Genomic DNA, 21,449 nt, shown 5'->3' with positions numbered 1-21,449 from the left:
CCTTCCTTTCATTTTCATCCTTCCCTTCCTCCCTTCCTTTTACCCACCCCTTTCCTACATTCCTTCCCTTCTTCCTTTGATCCATTCCCTTTCCTTTTTCTCTTTCTAGACATTCCTCCCTTTCTTCCCTTCATCACTTCTCTTCCCTTCCCTCTTAGCCTTCCTTCCTTTCCTCCCTACATTTCTTTCCTCCCTCCCTTCCCTTACCTCCTTCCTTTCTATCGCTTCCTCTGCTTCATTCCTCTTCCCTCCTACCCTTACTTCCATCCTCCCTTCCTACTTTCTTTCCTATCCTTCCCTTCCTTTTGATCCCTATCCCTCTTCCTTCTTTTCCTCCTACCCTTCCCTCTCTTGCTTTCCATCTCTTCCTTCTTTCCTTGCAATCCTGTCCCTTCGTTCCTTCCATCCTTCTTTCTTTTCTTTCCTCCTTTTCCTTTCCTACCATCCATTCTTCCCTTCCCTCCAACCCTTACTTCCACCCTCCCTTCCTTCTTTCTTTCCTATCCGTCCCTTATTTTTGATTCCTTTGCCCCTTCTTTCTTTTCCTTCTTTCCATTCTACCCTTCCCTCCCTTGCTTTCCATCTCTTCCTTCTTTCCTTCCATCCTCTCCTTTCAACCTTCTTTCTTTTATTTCCTCCTTTTCTTTTCCTACCTTCCATTCTTCCCTTCGCTCCTTTTATTTCTTCCTTCTCTCTCTTGTTTATTTCCTGTTCTCCCCTCTTTTTTTCTTTCTACCCTACTCCTGTGTTTAACAAAATGTATTTAGTCATTTACTTTATTAATATCAGTTCATATCCTTAATATAATAAATTAAACCAATTCACCGTTCTCTACTTTCATCATTTCCCTTCCCTAACCTCTTAGCCTTCCTTCCTTTCCTCCCTTCCTCCCATCCTTACATTCCTTTCCTCCCTCCCTCCCTCCCTTCCCTTACTTACTCCCTTTCTATCGCTTCCTCTCCTTCATCCCCCTTCCCTCATACCCTTACTACCATCCTCCCTTCCTACTTTCTTTCCCATCCTTCCCTTCCTTTTGTTCCCTTCCCCCCTCCTTTTAGTCCTTCTTTCCCTCCTACCCTTCTCTCCCTTGCTTCCCATCTCTTCCTTCTTTCCTTGCAATCCTGTCCCTCCTTTCCTTCCTTCCATCCTTCTTTCTTTTCTTTCCTCCTTTTCTTTTCCTACCTTCCATTCTTCCCTCCTACCCTTACTTCCACCCTCCCTTCCTTCTTTCCTATCCTTCCCTTCTTTTTGATTCCTTTCCCCCTTCCTTCTTTTTCTTCTTCCCCTCCTACCCTTCCCTCCCTTGCTTTCCATGTCTTCCTTCTTTCCTTGCAATCCTGTCCATTCTTTCTTTCCATCCTTCTTTCTTTTCTTTTCCTACCTTCCATTCTTCCCTTCCCTCCTACCCTTACTTCCACCCTCCTTGCTTCTTTCTTTCCTATCCTTCTTTCTTTTTTATTCTTTTCCCCCTTCCTTCTTTTCCTTCTTTCCCTCCTACCCTTCCCTCCCTTGCTTTCCATGTCTTCCTTCTTTCCTTGCAATCCTGTCCATCCTTTCTTTCCATCCTTCTTTCTTTTCTTTCCTCCTTTTCTTTTCCTACCTTCCATTCTTCCCTTCCCTAATACCCTTACTTCCACCCTCCCTTCCTTCTTTCTTTCCTATCCTTCCCTTCTTTTTGATTCCTTTCCCCCTTCCTTCTTTTTCTTCTTTCCCTCCTACCCTTCCCTCCCTTACTTTCCATGTCTTCCTTCTTTCCTTGCGATTCTGTCCCTCCTTTCCTTCCTTCCATCCTTCTTTCTTTTCTTTCCTCCTTTTCATTTCCTACCTTCCATTCTTCCCTTCCCCCCTTTCTTTTCTTCCTCCTCTCTCTTGTTTATTTCCCGGTCTCCTGTCTTTTTTTTTTTTCTACCCTACTCCTGTGTTTAACAAAAAATGTATTTAGTCATTTACTTTATTTATATCAGCTCATATCCTTAATATAATAAATTGAAAAAATTCACCATTCTCTACTTCCAAAGGACTTTTCACTTTAAAGTCCTCACCACTAGGGATGATCGAACGGTTCGGGTCGACCATCGGTTCGACCCGAACATTGACTGTTCGAGGTTCGGCCGAATTTAGAACTTTTTGCTGAAAAAGTTCGGAATTCGGCAACCAGAACCAACCAAAATGCAATGGGACAGGAAATGGGCTTTAAAAGCCCATGATTGGACCAGAACCATTAGTAAAAGCCAATTGAGGGGGCAGGCGAATGCTAGGAATGTGATTGGAGTGATTGGAGGTCCAGAGGCCAATCATTAGTGAATACACCCCCCAGTATATAAGATAGCCCCGCCAAATTCTTAGCATTTTAATACAGGGACATGGAAGAGAGTGGAAGCAGTTCTGTTACTTCTGCTTCAAAGTGTCATTTAGCATTTATTAGTGTGAGGAAAGGGATATCTAGTGTAGTTAGGGTGCTTTTTTCCACTATAGTTAGCTTCAAAAATCTAGTTTCTGTAGGGAAAGTGTTAAGTGCCAGGGTGACCGTAGTGTAGTGTAGGGTGAACTGACTCTGACTGCTATGGCAGGGTGACCGTAGTGTAGTGTAGGGTGAACTGACAGTGACTGCTATGGCAGGGTGACCGTAGTGTAGTGTAGGGTGAACTGACAGTGACTGCTATGGCAGGGTGACCAAACCCTTCCATTTCAGGGTGACCTCTATAGAGAAAAGATTGTTTCTCTTAGGTGACTTATAGAACAGCGATATGGCTTCTCTCCGGTCAGCCTGCTTTTTGTTGCAGGCGTTTATAGGGCTTTTTTGAGGACATGTTTGGAGTCAGGCATGACATCTGAACTTGTGTATAGGGATATATATACACACACATGTATGTATATATACACCTACACATATATAGGTGTGAAAAGAGCAGAACACTATGCTTGCGCTAATGAAATAATTAACAGGCATATGGCTCCGATCCTATCACACCTATATGTGTGTATGTGTATAATACATATAAGTGTGTGTGTATATATACCCCTATACACAAGTTCAGATGTTTTGCCTGCCTCCAAAGACCCCCAAAAAATGCCCAAAAAAACGCCCGCGCCAAAAAAAAAAAAACGCCCAGGTGTGTTATTGCAGGCGTTTTTTTTTGGGCATTTTTTTGGGGTCTTTGGAGTCAGGCATGACATCTGAACTTGTGTATAGGGGTATATATACACACACACTTATATGTATTTTACACATACACATATATAGGTGTGATAGGAGCGGAGCCATATTGGTGTTAATTATTTAATTAGCGCAAGCATAGTGTTCTGCTACTTTCACACCTATATATGTGTAAGTGTATATATACATACATGGGTGTATGTATATATACCCCTACACAGAAGTTCTGATGTTATGCCTGCCTCCAAAGTCCCCCCAAAAATGCCCAAAAAAACGCTTGCTACAAAACCGGCAAGGTGTGAAAATAGCGGAGCCATATCCCTGTTCTATAAGTGACCTAATAGAAACAATCTTTTTTTATGGTTCTGGACATGCTACAGAGCTGAAACTTCACAGGTACACTTTTTAGACCCCCCAGACACTAAATCCAAAGAAATCTCTCTTTTTTTTTCAATGATTTTTTTCAATAATTGTCTCTCTATCAAAAATGACAATTTTTAAGAACTTTTTTTCATGTGATTAATAGTCTCTGGGGCATGACCCAGAACCCTAGGCACTTTTTAGGGCTTCAAAATGGGGTTTTTTGATTACCGAAGTTTGGGTCCCATTGATTTCAATGGGGTTCTGAAATCCGGGCCAAACTTTTTGGAAGTTCTGGTGTTCTGGTCGAACCGAACTTTTGAAAAGTTCGATCATCCCTACTCACCACCGTCCCACACACTCTGTTATACCTTCATTATTCTATCTATATGTGGCAGAACACTGGTGTGCCAGAAGGAGGAAAAGATGACAACACTCACCCCATGAGGACATTGTACCTAGCAGGACAAGAATTGTGGCCCCCTGTGCAACAAAGAATAAGCACCAACTACTTAGCTACCTTGCTGCAGACATAAAAACTGGTAAAGCCACAAGAACATTACAAAAGTGTTTATTGGGATATTGAGAAGGTTGTCCTGAACAATTATCAATAACATATTTTTGCATGTTGTATTCATATTCCTGGCAGCGTACTTGCGCCCGCTTGTCTATTATCAAAGTTTTTTTTGTTTGTCTGAATTGTGATTTCATGTATTTGTCTATATTGTGGCCCCAGCATTATATCCGGAGCAGATTTGTCCATTTTTTCCCCCCTTGGATCGCATATCAGAGATATGAGGCCTCGGAGTACAGCACTCAGCACACAGGTGAGGCTCCACGTACGATCGGAGGAGGCAGAGTTTGTTGTCAGCATTAAGAAATGCAAATGAAGTGGCATGCTAATCACGTCAGAATGTCATAATTATCAGCTCTTTAAGGAGCCCCCTAATGAGGTGACGAGCCCCGCTGTGAGGAGCTACAGAGAGTTCCTCGTTACATCCACCCCGTGGCATCCTGCGGACTTAACCCTTCTATCACCATGAGCTAGGCAAAGTGTACGGTACAGCCGCAGAGGTTGTGCATCTTGGTTTGAGTTAGTGTGTCCATACAGAGTCCGGTCTCGGCTCAGTTCAGTGAATGAGGGCCATAGGGCACATAAGGTCACTGGAAGTCTGTCCACCTCTTGTGTCAGCCAAGCTGCAGTGAAGAAGGATCTCAGCAGGGTTGAATACAAGCACATGCCGGCTATTATCAGCTACACCCCTGGTGCCCAACCTGTGGCCTATCCATGCTTGCTATGCAACCCTTGGACCCCAGCAGTCAAAAGTGGGGGAATCTTCATTTTGTAGAAGTCTCGTGTAACCATGTTCCCAGTCTTCAGCTGTCTTCTACATAATGTCTTTAAAGTGGTTCTAAATGATCAAGGTTTTTTTTTACCTTCATGCATTCTATGAACTCTGTACGTAGTGCACTCCTGAACTCTGCACTCTGTACGTAGCGCACTCTTGAACTCTGCACTCTGTATGTAGCGCACTCCTGAAATCTGCACTCTGTACGTAGAGCACTCCTGAACTCTGCACTCTGTATGTAGCGCACTCCTGAACCCTGAACTCTGTATGTAGCGCACTCCTAAACCCTGCACTCTGTACCTAGTGCACTCCTGAACTCTGCACTCTGTATGTAGTGCACTCCTGAACTCTGCACTCTGTATGTAGCGCACTCCTGAACTCTGCACTCTGTATGTAGTGCACTCCTGAACTCTGCACTCTGTACGTAGCGCACTCCTGAACTCTGCCCTATGTATGTAGCGCACTCCTGAACTTTGCACTCTGTACGTAGAGCACTCCTGAACCCTGCACTCTGTATGTAGCGCACTCCTAAACCCTGCACTCTGTACCTAGTGCACTCCTGAACTCTGCACTCTGTACGTAGTGCACTCCTGAACTCTGCACTCTGTATGTAGTGCACTCCTGAACTCTGCACTCTGTGTGTAGCACACTCCTGAACTCTGCATACATAGTCTTTCAGATACAACTGGCCCTTTGAGAGCATCCATAATGCCGATGCAGCCCCAAATGAAATTGAGTTTGACGCCCCTGCTCTAGAGCTACACGGCCACAACTTTTGGATGAAAATTAAAATACAAAAACAAAAAACCCTCAAGTGTTCCGGCACCATTATTCCACTTTCCAAAGCAACAAAAAACCAACAGAGAGGACGCACCATCCAAAACTTGGAAAAAAAAGTTTTAGCTATAGATATACTTTAACCAATCGGAATACAAAAACTAGAGCCCAGGAATCTCTTTACATCCCTTACTAACCAAATATTGACTCACATTTAGAGACTGACATCTTTTGCTCATAGTAGGGCTCAGGGCTTTATTTCTCAGAAAATAGGTGCAGGAACTCAACCACGCCCCCCCCCCCCTGATCCCCCCCCCTTCAGACCACATTAAATAGTGGGTGTAATCAAATTCTATTAACAGTGGGAGGGTCCCAGAGTTCTGGGTGCCTTATGTACAGAGTTCAGGGGTGCACTGAAGGCAGAGTGCAGAGTTTTCAGCCTTCTTCCACAGTTAGGTACGATCGATCAGTGGTCAGAATTTCTATCTCCTCACCTGAAATCTTCTCATATCTCGTGGATTTCCAGCATTCTTCAGACAGTTTTGATTGCACTTTAGGAAGAATTTCAAGAAAAACCTGGAAAACAAATGTGATGTCATTGTACTTACAGATCCCGGGCTGTGTAAGAGCTACAAAATCAATCTTTAGATGTGGTGGCTTTTTTCTCCATTATTTTCACCTGCCAGTAACACAAAGAGTTTCTGGGTTTTTTTTTTCAATATTTTCAACTGAGTCCACCAGACTCCAACCGTCTCAAGCACCACATTTGAGTGGACTGGTCATTCAAAATAATAATATAAACTATAATAACTCTTTTTTCACGTTTTCATGCAGGAGAAAATAACAGAACAAAAACTCAGACTTCCCCAACCTATAGAGACTTTCTGTTTTTTTTTTTTTTTTTTACAAAAAATTATTTTTTTCCCCCATTAATTTAAATGAGCCCACTAGACTCCATTTATCTCAAGCACCACTTTTGAGTGTACTGGTCCTTGGAAATAATAATATACATTATAGTAACTTTCTTTTTCCAAATTGTCATGCAGGAGAAAATTTAATTGCAAACCCAGGCTTCCTCAACCTATAAATGATTATTTTCTTTACAAAAATACCAGAACAAAACATGAATTTTACCAACTTATGAAAACTGTGTGTCTGTTAAAAAAGAAGAAAAAAATGTTTTTCCCCTATTTTTAAATGACCCCAACAGACTCACCCCACCCCACCCCACCAAATGACCCCATCAACTAACTCAAGCATCACCTGTTGAGGAGAAGTTTAAAGCCGGATTTGGATACAAAAAGATTTCCCAAGCTTTAAACATCCCAAGGAGCACTGTGCAAGCGATAATATTGAAATGGAAGGAGTATCAGACCACTGCAAATCTAGGAAGACCTGGCCGTCCCTCTAAACTTTCAGCTCATACAAGGAGAAGACTGATCAGAGATGCAGCCAAGAGGCCCATGATCACTCTGGATGAACTGCAGAGATCTACAGCTGAGGTGGGAGACTCTGTCCATAGGACAACAATCAGTCGTATACTGCACAAATCTGCCCTTTATGGAAGAGTGGCAAGAAGAAAGCCATTTCTTAAAGATATCCATAAAAAGTGTCGTTTAAAGTTTGCCACAAGCCACCTGGGAGACACCAAACATGTGGAAGAAGGGGCTCTGCTCAGATGAAACCAAAATCAAACTTTTTGGCAACAATGCAAAATGTTATGTTTGGCGTAAAAGCAACACAGCTCATCACCCTGAACACACCATCCCCACTGTCATACATGGTGGTGGCAGCATCATGGTTTGGGCCTGCTTTTCTTCAGCAGGGACAGGGAAGATGGTTAAAATTGATGGGAAGATGGATGGAGCCAAATACAGGACCATTCTGGAAGAAAACCTGATGGAGTCTGCAAAAGACCTGAGACTGGGACGGAGATTTGTCTTCCAACAAGACAATGATCCAAAACATAAAGCAAAATCTACAATGGAATGGTTCACAAATAAACATATCCAGGTGTTAGAATGGCCAAGTCAAAGTCCAGACCTGAATCCAATCGAGAATCTGTGGAAAGAACTGAAAACTGCTGTTCACAAACGCTCTCCATCCAACCTCACTGAGCTCGAGCTGTTTTGCAAGGAGGAATGGGAAAAAATGTCAGTCTCTCGATGTGCAAAACTGATAGAGACATACCCCAAGCGACTTACAGCTGTAATCGCAGCAAAAGGTGGCGCTACAAAGTATTAACTTAAGGGGGCTGAATAATTTTGCACGCCCAATTTTTCAGTTTTTTTATTTGTTAAAAAAGTTTGAAATATCCAATAAATTTCGTTCCACTTCATGATTGTGTCCCACTTGTTGTTGATTCTTCACAAAAAATTACAGTTTTATATCTTTATGTTTGAAGCCTGAAATGTGGCAAAAGGTCAAAAAGTTCAAGGGGGCCGAATACTTTCGCAAGGCACTGTATATATATATATATACATATATAATATATATATTTTTTTTTGTGTGTATATTATATCATTTCTATTTTATATTTTTATAGTTTTGGTGTGTATATTTCCATACCTTCAGGTTTAAATGAGGGGAAAAAAATCTAAAGTTTTCACAACCATTCAAAACTCTTTAAATATGAACAAATACATCTTTTCATATATCCCTCAGTCAACGTTTTCAATGGCGCTACCTCTTTAACGGACCACTCACGAACCGCACTTTACGGGAAATGGCCGAAGCACTTAAACCTCGGCTGCTTGAAAAGGAAATATTATGAATAATTAAGTGCGCATTTCTCATGTGCTAAGCACAGTGTGGCGCCCCCTCCTCACCTGTCAGCGTATGTAACTCAACGTAAGTCCCGTCCAGGGGTGGACTGACAACTCATGGGGCCCCCGGGCAATCAGAGATCATGGGGCCCCCTGTGTCCACACTCAAGCCACACAAAGCTCCACCTACAAATTGCAGCTCAGCCACATAGAGTGGGCATTTAAATATCTACCACAGCATAGCCTGCATGGAAGTTCCTGGCTTCTTTCTGTAGTGTGTAGCCTCTCATGGGGCCCCCTACTGACCCTGGGCCCTCGGGCAGTGCCCTAATCCCCGAATGGTCAGTCCGCCCCTGGTCCCGTCCCATGTTCTACGGATCTATAAAAACACTTGGAGTGGTACCAGTCGCCAGTACAGGGCCTCTGCGGGATCAATTTAATCGAAGACCCTAAAAACATTCTGGCCCCAGAGCAGCTGCCGTCCACAGATTTGTCATTTCTATACTTTATCAAAAAGGAAATCTAGTCTTTTTTTTTATTGTTTTTCAATATAGAGGTAAAAGAGATCAAAGCAATTCCAGTTAACAAGTGAAAGCATTTAGGGAGTTCACTTGATTTGTAAAGAGAACCTGTGGAGTCACCTTACTATCTAAGGTGGCCTCTTGTCAATTAAATAGCCCACAGGTTCACTTTAATCTGAATTCTGTGAAATGCACTGCAGGTAGAATCAGGACAACACCTCACAGGGTCACTGGGAGTGTACTTCCTGATCCCTCCACTGTTTAGCTTCTCCCCCTTCTATTTCTAGATCACAAATTGTATTCAGACTTCCAGTGTGGGTTTAGTAAGTGGCTTGGAGAACCTGCTTAGGGCTAACATTTTTTTTACAACAAGTTCGCTACCATACGTGACAGGTTGAGACTCTGTCACGGGGAAAATGGTCATTTAACCACTTTCACACTGCTACTGCAGCAATGTGGCTCGTTATCGTCCAGCGACGTAGACCTACGTTGCTGGACTCCGCCTCTAGTGGGCGGCGCGCGCGCGCCACCGGAGGCTCGCTCCCGCTGTTTTCAGTCACAGCGGGAGTCGGGCCAGGGGAGGAGGATCGTCGGGGAATCTACTTTGGAGATCCGCCCGCTTGTGTAAACAGAGCGGGCGGATCTCCTCAGTGACAAGGAGTGACAGATTGCAGGGTTCAGCATAGCTGAACCTGCAATCTGTCCCTGTGTCACTCAGTCCCCTCCCCCCACACACGTCAGTAAGCACCAGGCATACATTAACCCCTCCCTCTCCAATAAAATTAACCCCTTCCCTGCCAGTGTCATTATTACAGTAAAAGTGCATATATATAGCACTGATTACTGCAGTAATGTCACTGGTACCCCCAAAAGTGTCAAAAATGTCAGTCAAGGGTCCGATCTGTCCGCCGCAATGTCGCAGTCCCGCAAAAAAAATCGCAGATCGCCGCCATTACGCGTTAAAAAAACACCAAAAATGACAGAAATCTTTCCCTTAGTTAGTAAACGCAATAACTTTTGCGCAAACCAATCAGAATACGCTTATTGTGATTTTTTTTTACCAAACATATGTAGCAGAAAACAAATTGGCCAAAAATGTAAAAAAATTTAGATTTTTACATTTTTTTGGGAGGAATTTCATATAAAAAAATGTTAAAAATATTGTTATTTTGTCAAAATTGACGCTATTTTTTTGTTTATAGTGCAAAAAGTAAAAATTGCACAGATGATCAAATACCACCAAAAGAAAGCTCTGTTTGTGGGAAAAAAAGGACGTAAATTTCGTTTGGGTACGACGTCGCACGACCGCGCAATTGTCAGTTAAAGTCGCACAGCGCCGAATCGCAAAAAGTGGCCTGGACGTAAGACAGTAAAATCCTCCGGTGGTAAAGTGGTTAAAGGACACAGAGTGTGCATGTTGGCTCCGTGCAGGACTACAGAGCGTAGATGTGGAGTGGAGAAAACTGCTTTTGCAGCTTTCTCCAGGTTTCGGTATACCTGGATGGGGCTCTGTAGTTTGGAGATTCCATAGTGTCCTGGGTGGGACAGAATCTCCAACCCTGAGTCCAGGTTTTGTGGATGACCAGCAGGGTGTGGGCTCAGGTGCACATAGCCCTTATAATGAAGGTTTAGGAGGACCTCAGAGCTCCCAGTTGGAGGCGGCTCCACCCAAGAGAGACAGGAGGTCTCTAGGAGTCAGAGGCTGCAGGTGGCAGCCAGTGCACGTGTGTGTGTCCGCAAGAGACAGGTGACGGCCTGAGGACTAAGGCCAGAGTGAAGCTGCCAGCTTCGGAGAATACATGGTCTGGGGAGCAGCATAAAGAGCAGAGGTACTGCTAAAGAAAAGCTGAGTGAGAGCTTAAGAGCCAAGTGGGCTAGCATTTTCTGTTTATCATATATCAGCCTTTCTCAACCATTTCAACACAGAGGAACCCTTGAAATACATTTCTGGTCTCAGGGAACCAGGAGATGACTGAGCCAGGGGACAGGGGAGGACTGAGCCAGGGGGCAGGGGAGGACTGAGCCAGGGGGCAGGGGAGGACTGAGCCAGGGGGCAGGGGAGGACTGAGCCAGGGGGCAGGGGAGCAATTGCCCCCTGGGCCACTCTGATGCCCCGTAAAATGGCTGCACTGCTTTGACCACAGACATGCCTAAAGCTTTCTGGTGAAGAGAAGTAAAAAATCCCTGCCGTTGACCTACTGAATGCGGGTTGAAGACAAGGACAGAGCGCAGGCCTCCCAGTCCCCCCCCCCACACACACACACAGCATGGATAGTGGAAACTGTGTCTGAGCAGAGGCCAGTTCCATGCCCCACTGGAGACTCCCCTCCAGCCACAATGGAGCTGTCCCAGCTCCCCCCAATAGCCCCTTGCTGGCCAGGACGGGAACCCGGATTCAGCTGGTGAGTAGAGAGTACCTGGAGCGGAGCTTCAGCCTGGAATGGGGGTCAGGAGGAAGCCAGGAAGAGGGGGAGTGGGGGGGGGGGCCAAATCGCTGCACCATGGGCCTCTGGTTTGTACTTGACCCCCTGGGCTAAAAGTTGCCAGCCAGCCCCTGCAGGGAACCCCTGATAAAAATTAAAAATCTACAACTCATGGCACATTAGTGTGATGGTTAGTGGGAAGAATGCTCCTTACTCTTGTCATCATTGGGAAGAATTACCCCCCTTACATAGAGCAAACAGGAACAATGGAGTCATTGGGAACTTATCGGAGAGGCAGAAATTGCCCATTGCTCAAGAAACCCCTAGCAACCTCAGGAGGAACCCCAGGGTTCCATGGAACCCTGGTTGAGAAACCCTGACATATATTGACTGGAGACTAAGGGTATCTGGGAGAACTGGCACAATACAGCAATGCCCGATTTGCTCTGAACTACTCAGCAGCTAGGCTCTGCTACCCTTACACATTTATATTAGGATCAGTACCGGGACAGGTACATCCAGCGATGGGAAACATTCCCCCCCCCCACAACCACTGCTAATACATGACATTGAATAGGTGTACCCCCATGCACCCATTCTCTACCCCCTTTGCTCTGGCTGCCCATGGTAGGCACAGAGTGTGCACTGCACTTGCATGGTCACTTGCTTGCTTTCTAGTAGTTAGAAGGTAATTGCACATATATGGTGTGTTTTTCATGCCAGCTGTGGGGAATGGAGCCTATTAGGCTGCCTCAGAGGGGAAGGGGGGGCGAGCACTGCAGGATCACACAGAACAGGGATTCCGCGCTTACACAGCAGCCGCTGTCATATGAAGTCCCACCTCTTGGACTGGCACCTATGATAGAATGCACACCGGTGACATCTGTCATAGGAGGCAGGACTTTGTATGACAACGGCTGTGCCGGGTAAGCGCAAGATCCCTGTTCTGTGTAAGCCGGTTGCTCTCTAATCCCCATGCACTGATCATACTGTATTGATGGGGCACTAGTGAGCAGTGGCGGCTGGTACTCAAAATTTTTTGGGGGGGGGGGGGGGCGCAAACAGAAAAATCGAATAGGCATTGCTTTGTGGCAAAAAATTGCATGACTTTGAGGTCACAAAAGTGTGAAAGGGGCCTTCAGTAATCAAAGTATAGTGTGCCCCCATTCAATGCAGAGTTACCACAGCATGCCCCCATTCAATGCAGAGTTACCACAGCGTGCCCCCATTCAATGCAGAGTTACCACAGCGTGCCCCCTTTCAATGCAGAGTTACCACAGCGTGCCCCCCATTCAATGCAGAGTTACCACAGCGTGCCCCCTTTCAATGCAGTTACCACAGCGTGCCCCCTTTCAATGCAGAGTTACCACAGTGTGCCCCCATTCAATGCAGAGTTACCACAGCGTGCCCCCATTCAATGCAGAGTTACCACAGCGTGCCCCCATTCAATGCAGAGTTACCACTGCGTGCCCCCATTCAATGCAGAGTTACACAGCGTGCCCCCATTCAATGCAGAGTTACTACAGCGTGCCCCCATTACATGCAGAGTTAGCACAGCGTGCCCCCTTTCAATACAGAGTTAGCACAGCGTGCCCCCATTCAATGCAGAGTTAGCAAAGCATACCCCCTTTCAATGCAGCGTGCAGAGAGACCAGTCAGTGCACTTACCTGATGCAGTGGCGGTTTCTCCTCAGTCCTCCGTGTCTCCCTCCTCCTCCCTCTTGGCCAATCGCAAAGGTTCGCCTTTCGGCCAATCAGGAAACGGGTCTCGGACCCGCTTCCTGATTGGCCAGGAGGAGGATCTGTGTGACAATAGCGAATATTCATTCGCTATTGTCACACAATGGGTGGGCCCGGGGCGCACTGCTGTGCGCCCCGGGTCCACCCTTTTCTGAAGCCTATTAGAGCCTTTGGCTCTAATTACGTGCTTCAGAAGAAAAAAAAACATTGAACTCCATGCGTCTGGTGCCCCGCATGCAGATTAGGGGGCTGGACACATGGATGTGGGGGCGGCACCCCTGCGCCCCCAACACACCGGCCACCACTGCTGGTGAGGCTGCATTGATGGGGCACTGTGAGGCTGCATTGATAGGGCACTGGTGAAGCTGCATTGATCTGGCACTGGTGAGGCTGCATTGATGGGGCACTGGTGAAGCTGCATTGATGGGGCACTGATGAGGCTGAGCTGATGGGCAATGATGAGGCTGAGCTGATGGGCTCTGGTGAGGCTGCATTAATGGGCACTGATCAGGCTGCATTGATGGGCACTGATGAGGCTGAGCTGTTTGGCATTGATGAGGCTGCACTAATGGGCACTGATGAGGCTGAACTGATGGGTGTTGATGGGCATGGGCACTGGTCAGTATAATACACTCTTCAAATGTGCTTTAAAATGCATTGTGGAGGCGGAGCTTCCAATTGCTAAAGATCCCGCTGGAAGGATACCTGCAGGAGATCATTCTGTGGGGTGTGTGGGGGAGGAGGAGCTGCCAGGTTTTGCAAGATGTTAAGACAGGGGCAGGGGCTTGAGATGGGGGGTGGGTCAGTGACAGCAGTATCTGCAGCAGGGTAGGAGGCCATTACTAGTGCTGTACAGCTAACTTCAATTGCTTAATGCATGCCACTATTAGGACTCATTCACACCATATACTTTTACATCATCTGCACCCTTCTTCTGCACCTACTGCCCACTGCCATTTACTACTCACCCCTCTCCTACCCCACCACCCACTGCCATACACTCCGCACCCCTCTCAAACACGTACCACCCACCGCCATATACTCCGCACCCCTCTACTGCACATACCACCCACTTCCATACACTCTGCACCCCTCTCCTACACGTACCACCCACCGTCATACACTCCACACCCCTCTCCTGCACATACCAACCACTTCCATACACTCTGCACCCCTCCCTCTCCTGCATATAACACCCACCACCATACACTCCACACCCCTATCCTGCATATACCACCCACCACCATACACTCCACACCCCTATCCTGCATATACCACCCACCACCATACACTCCACACCCCTCTCCTGCATATACCACCCACCACCATACACTCCACACCCCTCTTCTGCATATACCACCCACTTCCCTACACTCTGCACCCCTCTACTGCATATACCAACCAACGCCATACACTCCACACCCCTCTCCTGCATATACCACCCACCACCATACACTCCACACCCCTCTCCTGCATATACCATCACCACCATACACTCCACACCCCTCTCCTGCATATACCACCCACTTCCATACACTCTGCACCCCTCTTCTGCATATACCACCCACCACAATATACTCCACACCCCTCTCCTGCATATACCACCCTCTTCCATACACTCTGCACCCCTTTCCTGTATATACCACCCACCTCCATACACGCCACACCACTCTTCTACACATACTACCCACGCCATACCCTCCACACACCTCTAATACTTCCTAAAGTTTTTTCTCTAACTTATTTTCTTAACATTTGGTATTCATAAAAATAGAAAACTCTTTGGAACCCCCAAACATTTTATTTAAAAAAAAAATAAAAATTGGGTATTACCTTATGTCTGTGTGCACTAAAACTCATTTAAGTGTATTTCTTCCTTAAATTTGTGTTTGATAAATGACTGTGCAAATATTACTAGACATAAAAAAATGGTAACAGCCACCATTTTATTCTTCAGGGCCTCTGCATTCAAAAATAGAAAACTATTTGGAATCCCCAAACATTTAAAAAAAAAAATGCTGATTTTAACATGTACAGTATATAAAAAAAATGTAAAAATTGGGCTTAAACCAACCCATTTCACCAAAACACGTTGGCTGCATCTGATGTTCTTAATCAATAAATAGTTTAGAGGAACTACCGAGCCGGACAAACTTTTGTATTTTGTACTAGGAGCTCTAAATCACAGTTCCCAGAATTTGACCGTCTGATGAGTAATTGGCCCATTACCTAGGCCAGTGATGGTGAACCTTGGCACCCCAGATGTTTTGGAACTACATTTCCCATGATGCTCACCTACACTGTAGAGTGCATGAGCATCATGGAAAATGTGGTTCCAAAACATCTGGGGTGCCAAGGTTCGCCACCACTGACCTAGGCACTCATCCTAAACCACAACCTAGACCAGTGATGGTGAACCTTGGCACCCCAGATGTTTTGGAACTACATTTCCCATGATGCTCACCTACACTGCAGAGTGCATGAGCATCATGGAAAATGTGGTTCCAAAACATCTGGGGTGCCAAGGTTCGCCACCACTGACCTAGGCACTCATCCTAAACCACAACCTAGACCAGTGATGGTGAACCTTGGCACCCCAGATGTTTTGGAACTATGTTTCCCATATTGTTCATGCACTCTGCAGTGAATTTGAGCATCATGGGAAATGTAGTTCCAAAACATCTGGGGTGCCAAGGTTCACCATCACTGACCTAGACCATCCAACAACCACAACCTCCACAACCTAGAACATCCTAGACCATCCTAGGACCACAACCAGGTCCATGCATACCATACTTCCCACCATGGTTTACCTCCCTAAAGGAGAATGTCGCTTTTAATAATATTAATTCCCATTCCTATCACCCAGTGCTACCCACCCATCTTCCACTATTCTCAGATGGAACAGAAGCCAGTAAAGACCCGGCACTGAGGGTGGTAGACGAGGAGGGGGAGAAGTTGAATTCTTGGCAGACGGTAGACACCGGAATGCTGACCTCCCGCACTCACAATTGGCCTGGTAATCCAGCATATATGAGAAGTGTACAATGGGACGCTAATGTGGTAAGGGAGGTCAGGTGACCTCTGTCTCTGCCCTATGAACAATGTCAGGGAAGGGATTTCGGAGCTGCATCTGCTTTGTTTTGTTTTTTTAACCAGGAATTGCCATATTTATTTTATTTTATTTTTTTTACTAATGAGTTGCATTGTAACAGATTGTGTCTGCCAACACGCTGTCAGATGAGCATGCTGGCACTATTTTTTTTTATTTATTTATTTTTTTTTTTATTTTTTTTTTGCTGCTTTAAGTATCTGGGCATCCCTAAAGAGAACCAGTCACCACTGGGCTTATGCAAAAATGTGAATACTTATTATTACATTTGTTATTAGAATTGTGAAGCTCTACTTATAAAAGGTTTATATAACAAAGTACATCCCCTGTATATAGGTTGGGTTATATAATAATGTACATCCCCTGTTCCTATAGGGTGGGTTATATAATAATGTACATCTCCTGTTCCTATAGGGTGGGTTATATAATAATGTACATCCCCTGTTCCTATAGGGTGGGTTATATAATAATGTACATCTCCTGTTCCTTTAGGTTGGGTGATATAATAATGTACATCTCCTGTTCCTTTAGGTTGGGTGATATAATAATGTACATCCACTGTTCCTATAGGTTGGGTTATATAATAATGTACACCCCCTATTCCTATAGGTTGGGTGATATAATAATGTACACCCCCTGTTCCTTTAGGTTGGGTGATATAATAATGTACATCCACTGTTCCTATAGGTTGGGTTATATAATAATGTACACCCCCTGTTCCTATAGGTTGGGTGATATAATAATGTACATCCCCTCTTCCTATAGGTTGGATTATATAATAATGTACATCCCCTGTTCCTATAGGTTGGCTGATATAATAATGCACATCTCCTGTTCCTATAGGTTGGGTTATATAATAATGTACACCCCCTATTTCTATAGGTTGGGTGATATAATAATGTACACCCCCTGTTCTTTTAGGTTGGGTGATATAATAATGTACACCCCCTGTTCCTATAGGTTGGGTGATATAACAATGTACATCTCCTGTTCCTATAGGTTGGGTGATATAATAATGTACATCCCCTGTTCCTATAGGTTGGGTTATATAATAATGTACACCCCCTGTTCCTTTAGGTTGGGTGATATAATAATGTACACCCCCTGTTCCTATAGGTTGGGTGATATAATAATGTACACCCCCTGTTCCTATAGGTTGGGTGATATAATAATGTACACCCCCTGTTCCTTTAGGTTGGGTGATATAATAATGTACATCCACTGTTCCTATAGGTTGGGTGATATAATAATGTACACCCCCTGTTCCTTTAGGTTGGGTGATATAATAATGTACACCCCCTGTTCCTTTAGGTTGGGTGATATAATAATGTACATCCCCTGTTCCTATAGGTTGGGTTATATAATAATGCACATCTCCTGTTCCTATAGGTTGGGTGATATAATAATGTACATCCTCTGTTCCTATAGGTTGGGTTATATAATAATGTACATCCCCTGTTCCTATAGGTTGGGTTATATAATAATGCACATCCCCTGTTCCTATAGGTTGGGTTATATAATAATGTACATCTCCTGTTCCTATAGGTTGGGTGATATAATAATGTACATCTCCTGTTCCTATAGGTTGGGTGATATAATAATGCACATCTCCTGTTCCTATAGGTTGGGTTATATAATAATGTACATCCTCTGTTCCTATAGGTTGGGTTATATAATAAAGTACATCCTCTGTTCCTATAGGTTGGGTGATATAATAATGTACATCCCTGTTCCTATAGGTTGGGTGATATAATAATGTACATCTCCTGTTCCTATAGGTTGGGTTATATAATAATGTATATCTCCTATTCCTATAGGTTGGGTTATATAATAATGTACATCCTCTGTTCCTATAGGTTGGGTTATATAATAATGTACATCCTCTGTTCCTATAGGTTGGGTTATATAATAATGTACATCTCCTGTTCCTATAGGTTGGGTTATATAATAATGTACATCTCCTATTCCTATAGGTTGGGTTATATAATAATGTACATCTCCTGTTCCTATAGGTTGGGTTATATAATAATGTACATCTCCTGTTCCTATAGGTTGGGTGATATAATAATGTACACCCCCTGTTCCTATAGGTTGGGTTATAGAATAATGTACATCCCCTGTTCCTATATGTTGGGTGATATAATAATGTACACCCCCTGTTCCTATAGGTTGGGTGATATAATAATGTACATCTCCTGTTCCTATAGGTTGGGTGATATAATAATATACATCTCCTGTTCCTATAGGTTGGGTGATATAATAATATACATCTCCTGTTCCTATAGGTTGGGTGATATAATAATGTACATCTCCTATTCCTATAGGTTGGGTTATATAATAATGTACACCCCCTGTTCCTATAGGTTGGGTGATATAATAATATACATCTCCTGTTCCTATAGGTTGGGTGATATAATAATGTACATCCCCTGTTCCTATAGGTTGGGTTATAGAATAATGCACACCCTCTGTTCCTATAGGTTGGGCTATATAATAATGCACATCCTCTGTTCCTATAGGTTGGGCTATATAATAATGCACATCCTCTGTTCCTATAGGTTGGGTTATATAATAATGCACATCCCCTCTTCCTATAGGTTGGGTTATATAATAATGTACATCTCCTGTTCCTATAGGTTGGGTTATAGAATAATGCACATCCTCTGATCCTATAGATCGGGTTATATAATAATGTACATCCCCTGTTCCTATAGGTAGGGCTATATAATAATGTACATCTCCTGTTCCTATAGGTTGGGTGATATAATAATGTACACCCCCCTGTTCCTATATGTTGAGTGATATAATAATGTACACCCCCTGTTCCTATATGTTGGGTAATATAATAATGTACATCCCCTGTTCCTATATGTTGGGTGATATAATAATGTACATCCCCTGTTCCTATAGGTTGGGTGATATAATAATGTACATCTCCTGTTCCTATAGGTTGGGTTATAGAATAATGGAGGAGCAGCGTGGTCATGGTGGGTGCAAAAACAGAAAACCAGATGTCTGGAGCTACAGGGCTGTTCGCACAGCATGGCTCTGAAGCTTTAAAAAAAGTCTTGAAGACCAGGCTTTTTCTGAATTTTTTGCTACACGAAAGTTGCACAGCGGTGTTTCAACGCAATTGTTTTGAAAAATAATACACTTTAATGAATAAATAAAAAAAAAAAACACAATATATACCCAACTTTTTTTGTAAAATGTGAATGATGGCGTTACGCCAAGTAAATACGAGAGCACAGAGGGAGGGATTTAACATTTTTTTTTTTCTTATTTTTCTTTTTATATCTTATTTTTACACTGTCCATTTAATTTTTTTAAATTTTTTGATCACTTTTATTCCTATTACAAGGAATGTAAACATCCCTTGTAGAAAAAATGATGACAAGTCCTCTTTATGGAGGGATCTGGGGTCATAGACCCTAAATCTCTCCTTTACCTTTAGGCCTGGCTCACCCCTATGCAGGTTGCAGTTTGCATAGTTCAGGTTGCATTTTGCATTTTTTTATTTCAAATCTTTTTATTGTTTTCTTTTCACTCATACAAGAAGTAAAAGCAAGAAGTATGAGCATGTTTCAGTTTTTAATACACCTTTTTGATCCATTGAAGTCTATGAAACCAGAAAAATGGCCCTGGCTCTTTCCATAAATTGCACAGATGTGAACGAGACCCATAGGAAACCATGTTATATGGGCTGTAGTGTGTTTCCGAAAAAACTAAAAAAACTAAAAATGAACTAAAAAATGCATAGATGTGAACCAGGGCTAAAAAGCAAAAGTTAAAAAAAAAAAAAATGTATCTTTTGCTTTAGGGACAGGAAGTGGTGTCATGACATTGCTTCAGTCCTCCAAGGTCATAGAGGTGGTCAGAGATGATCTAGGTCTTTGCTCACCTCTGTGACCACCGGGCCACACCGTTGGATCGTTCCTCAGGCTTGCTGGTTTGACCAGTAAGCCTGAGAAACACTGGCGAGTGGTGGGAGGGGCGTCCCCTCCCGCTGCTTCTGCGGTTAATGAGCCGCTTGAAACGCTTTCGAGAAAAAACAGCCAGCCTCAGGCTAAAAAAAAAAGAAAAGATTTCTAGTGCCGCACATCCACGGAGTCCTATGGTGGTAATTGGACAGACAACCTCAGCCTTTGCTTCCACCAAGCCACGACCAAACACACTTTGCTCCACCTCCGAGGGCAGAGAAAAACATGCGGAGGGCGTGGCCTGGCGGGAGCTCAGGCTAAGGTTGCCTCTCTCTTACCACCATAGAACTCTGTGGATGTTCGGCACCAGGGATCTTTTTCTCTCTTCCTTCCTGTGACTACAGGAGCCAGGGCGAGCTCCATCCTTTGCCGGCACTCCTGCATCGGACGTGGCATCACCCACACTACTCTCCACATTGATCGAGGCTGAGCGGCACACTAATAAACCATGGGTCACAGTGAAAAAATAAGATTCTGGGGGTTATGGTTGATAGGTTTCGGCCATAACCCCAGTGAACCACTTCAAAGCCCCAATGTATATGTAGCACCCTCCTAGATAGGTGCTAGAATAAAAGCATTGTTGTGCTCCATCTGCTTATCAGGGGAGCCTGATCTGTTAGTTATGCCTGTTGCATGTGTCCAGGTGTGAGTCACTTGGTCTAAGGGAGTGTCCCCACTGTATCAAATAGGGGATCCTGTTGGACAGTGGAGGAAACCCAGCCAGTGGCACACGGGCTTTTGTGGTAATTCCAGTGGGAGGGCACCACCGCAGTGCATCCTGCGATTGACCATAAATACTGAGGACACATGTGACAGGGCATCTATGGTTGAAAGCAGAGTCCCAGGAGGAGGGTGACGGATGTCTCTCCTGTCAGTTGAGGAAAGTGGTTACAGGCAGTTGGCCTGGTGAGCCAGGTGTGGAGCTGAGCCTTGAGGGCCCTGAAAAGCTGACGGTGGAGCAGTGGACAGAGCTACCTGGTAAACACAGTGTCCGTGAGTACCAGGGGGCTTGACAAGGGGTCTGCCCAGGAAGGGGGAACCACTCCATTGAGGTCAGTATACAGAAGGTCAGCTCGCACAGGCAGTGATAGGAAAGGGGGTGCCAAATAGAACCCTGAACAGTAGATTAAAGGGGGTGTCAAGTGGAACCCTGAAGAGTAATCTACCAAGTAGTCGCCTTTGAAATACTTCACTTCAGTGGCAAGGTGAAGCAGCGGCCTTGCCGCACTCAACGTAGCTAGAAGTCCTTTAAGTTGTGCATAGTT

The 21,449-nt window shown here is 44.4% G+C and overlaps 1 protein-coding gene across 4 annotated transcripts in view; it reads right to left on the bottom strand.

Moving 5' to 3' along the window:
* Positions 1–21,449, bottom strand: part of LOC309555740 (transcription factor COE3-like) — a gene marked incomplete at its 5' end in the record, with an annotated part of 262,839 nt that overhangs the window by 71,772 nt on the left and 169,618 nt on the right. For all 4 annotated transcript variants that reach the window (XM_082257815.1, XM_082257816.1, XM_082257817.1 and 1 more), the window contains one exon: positions 6,138–6,219. In XM_082257815.1, coding sequence (XP_082113941.1) covers positions 6,138–6,219 — 82 coding nt within the window. The remainder of the gene's footprint in view (positions 1–6,137; positions 6,220–21,449) is intronic.

The sequence above is a fragment of the Pelophylax lessonae genome (assembly GCF_965119305.1).
Source record: "Pelophylax lessonae genome assembly, chromosome: 1".
NCBI lineage: Eukaryota > Metazoa > Chordata > Amphibia > Anura > Ranidae > Pelophylax > Pelophylax lessonae.
The sequence above is the reverse complement of the archived record's forward strand: the minus strand, read 5'-3'. Positions and strand labels throughout refer to the sequence as shown.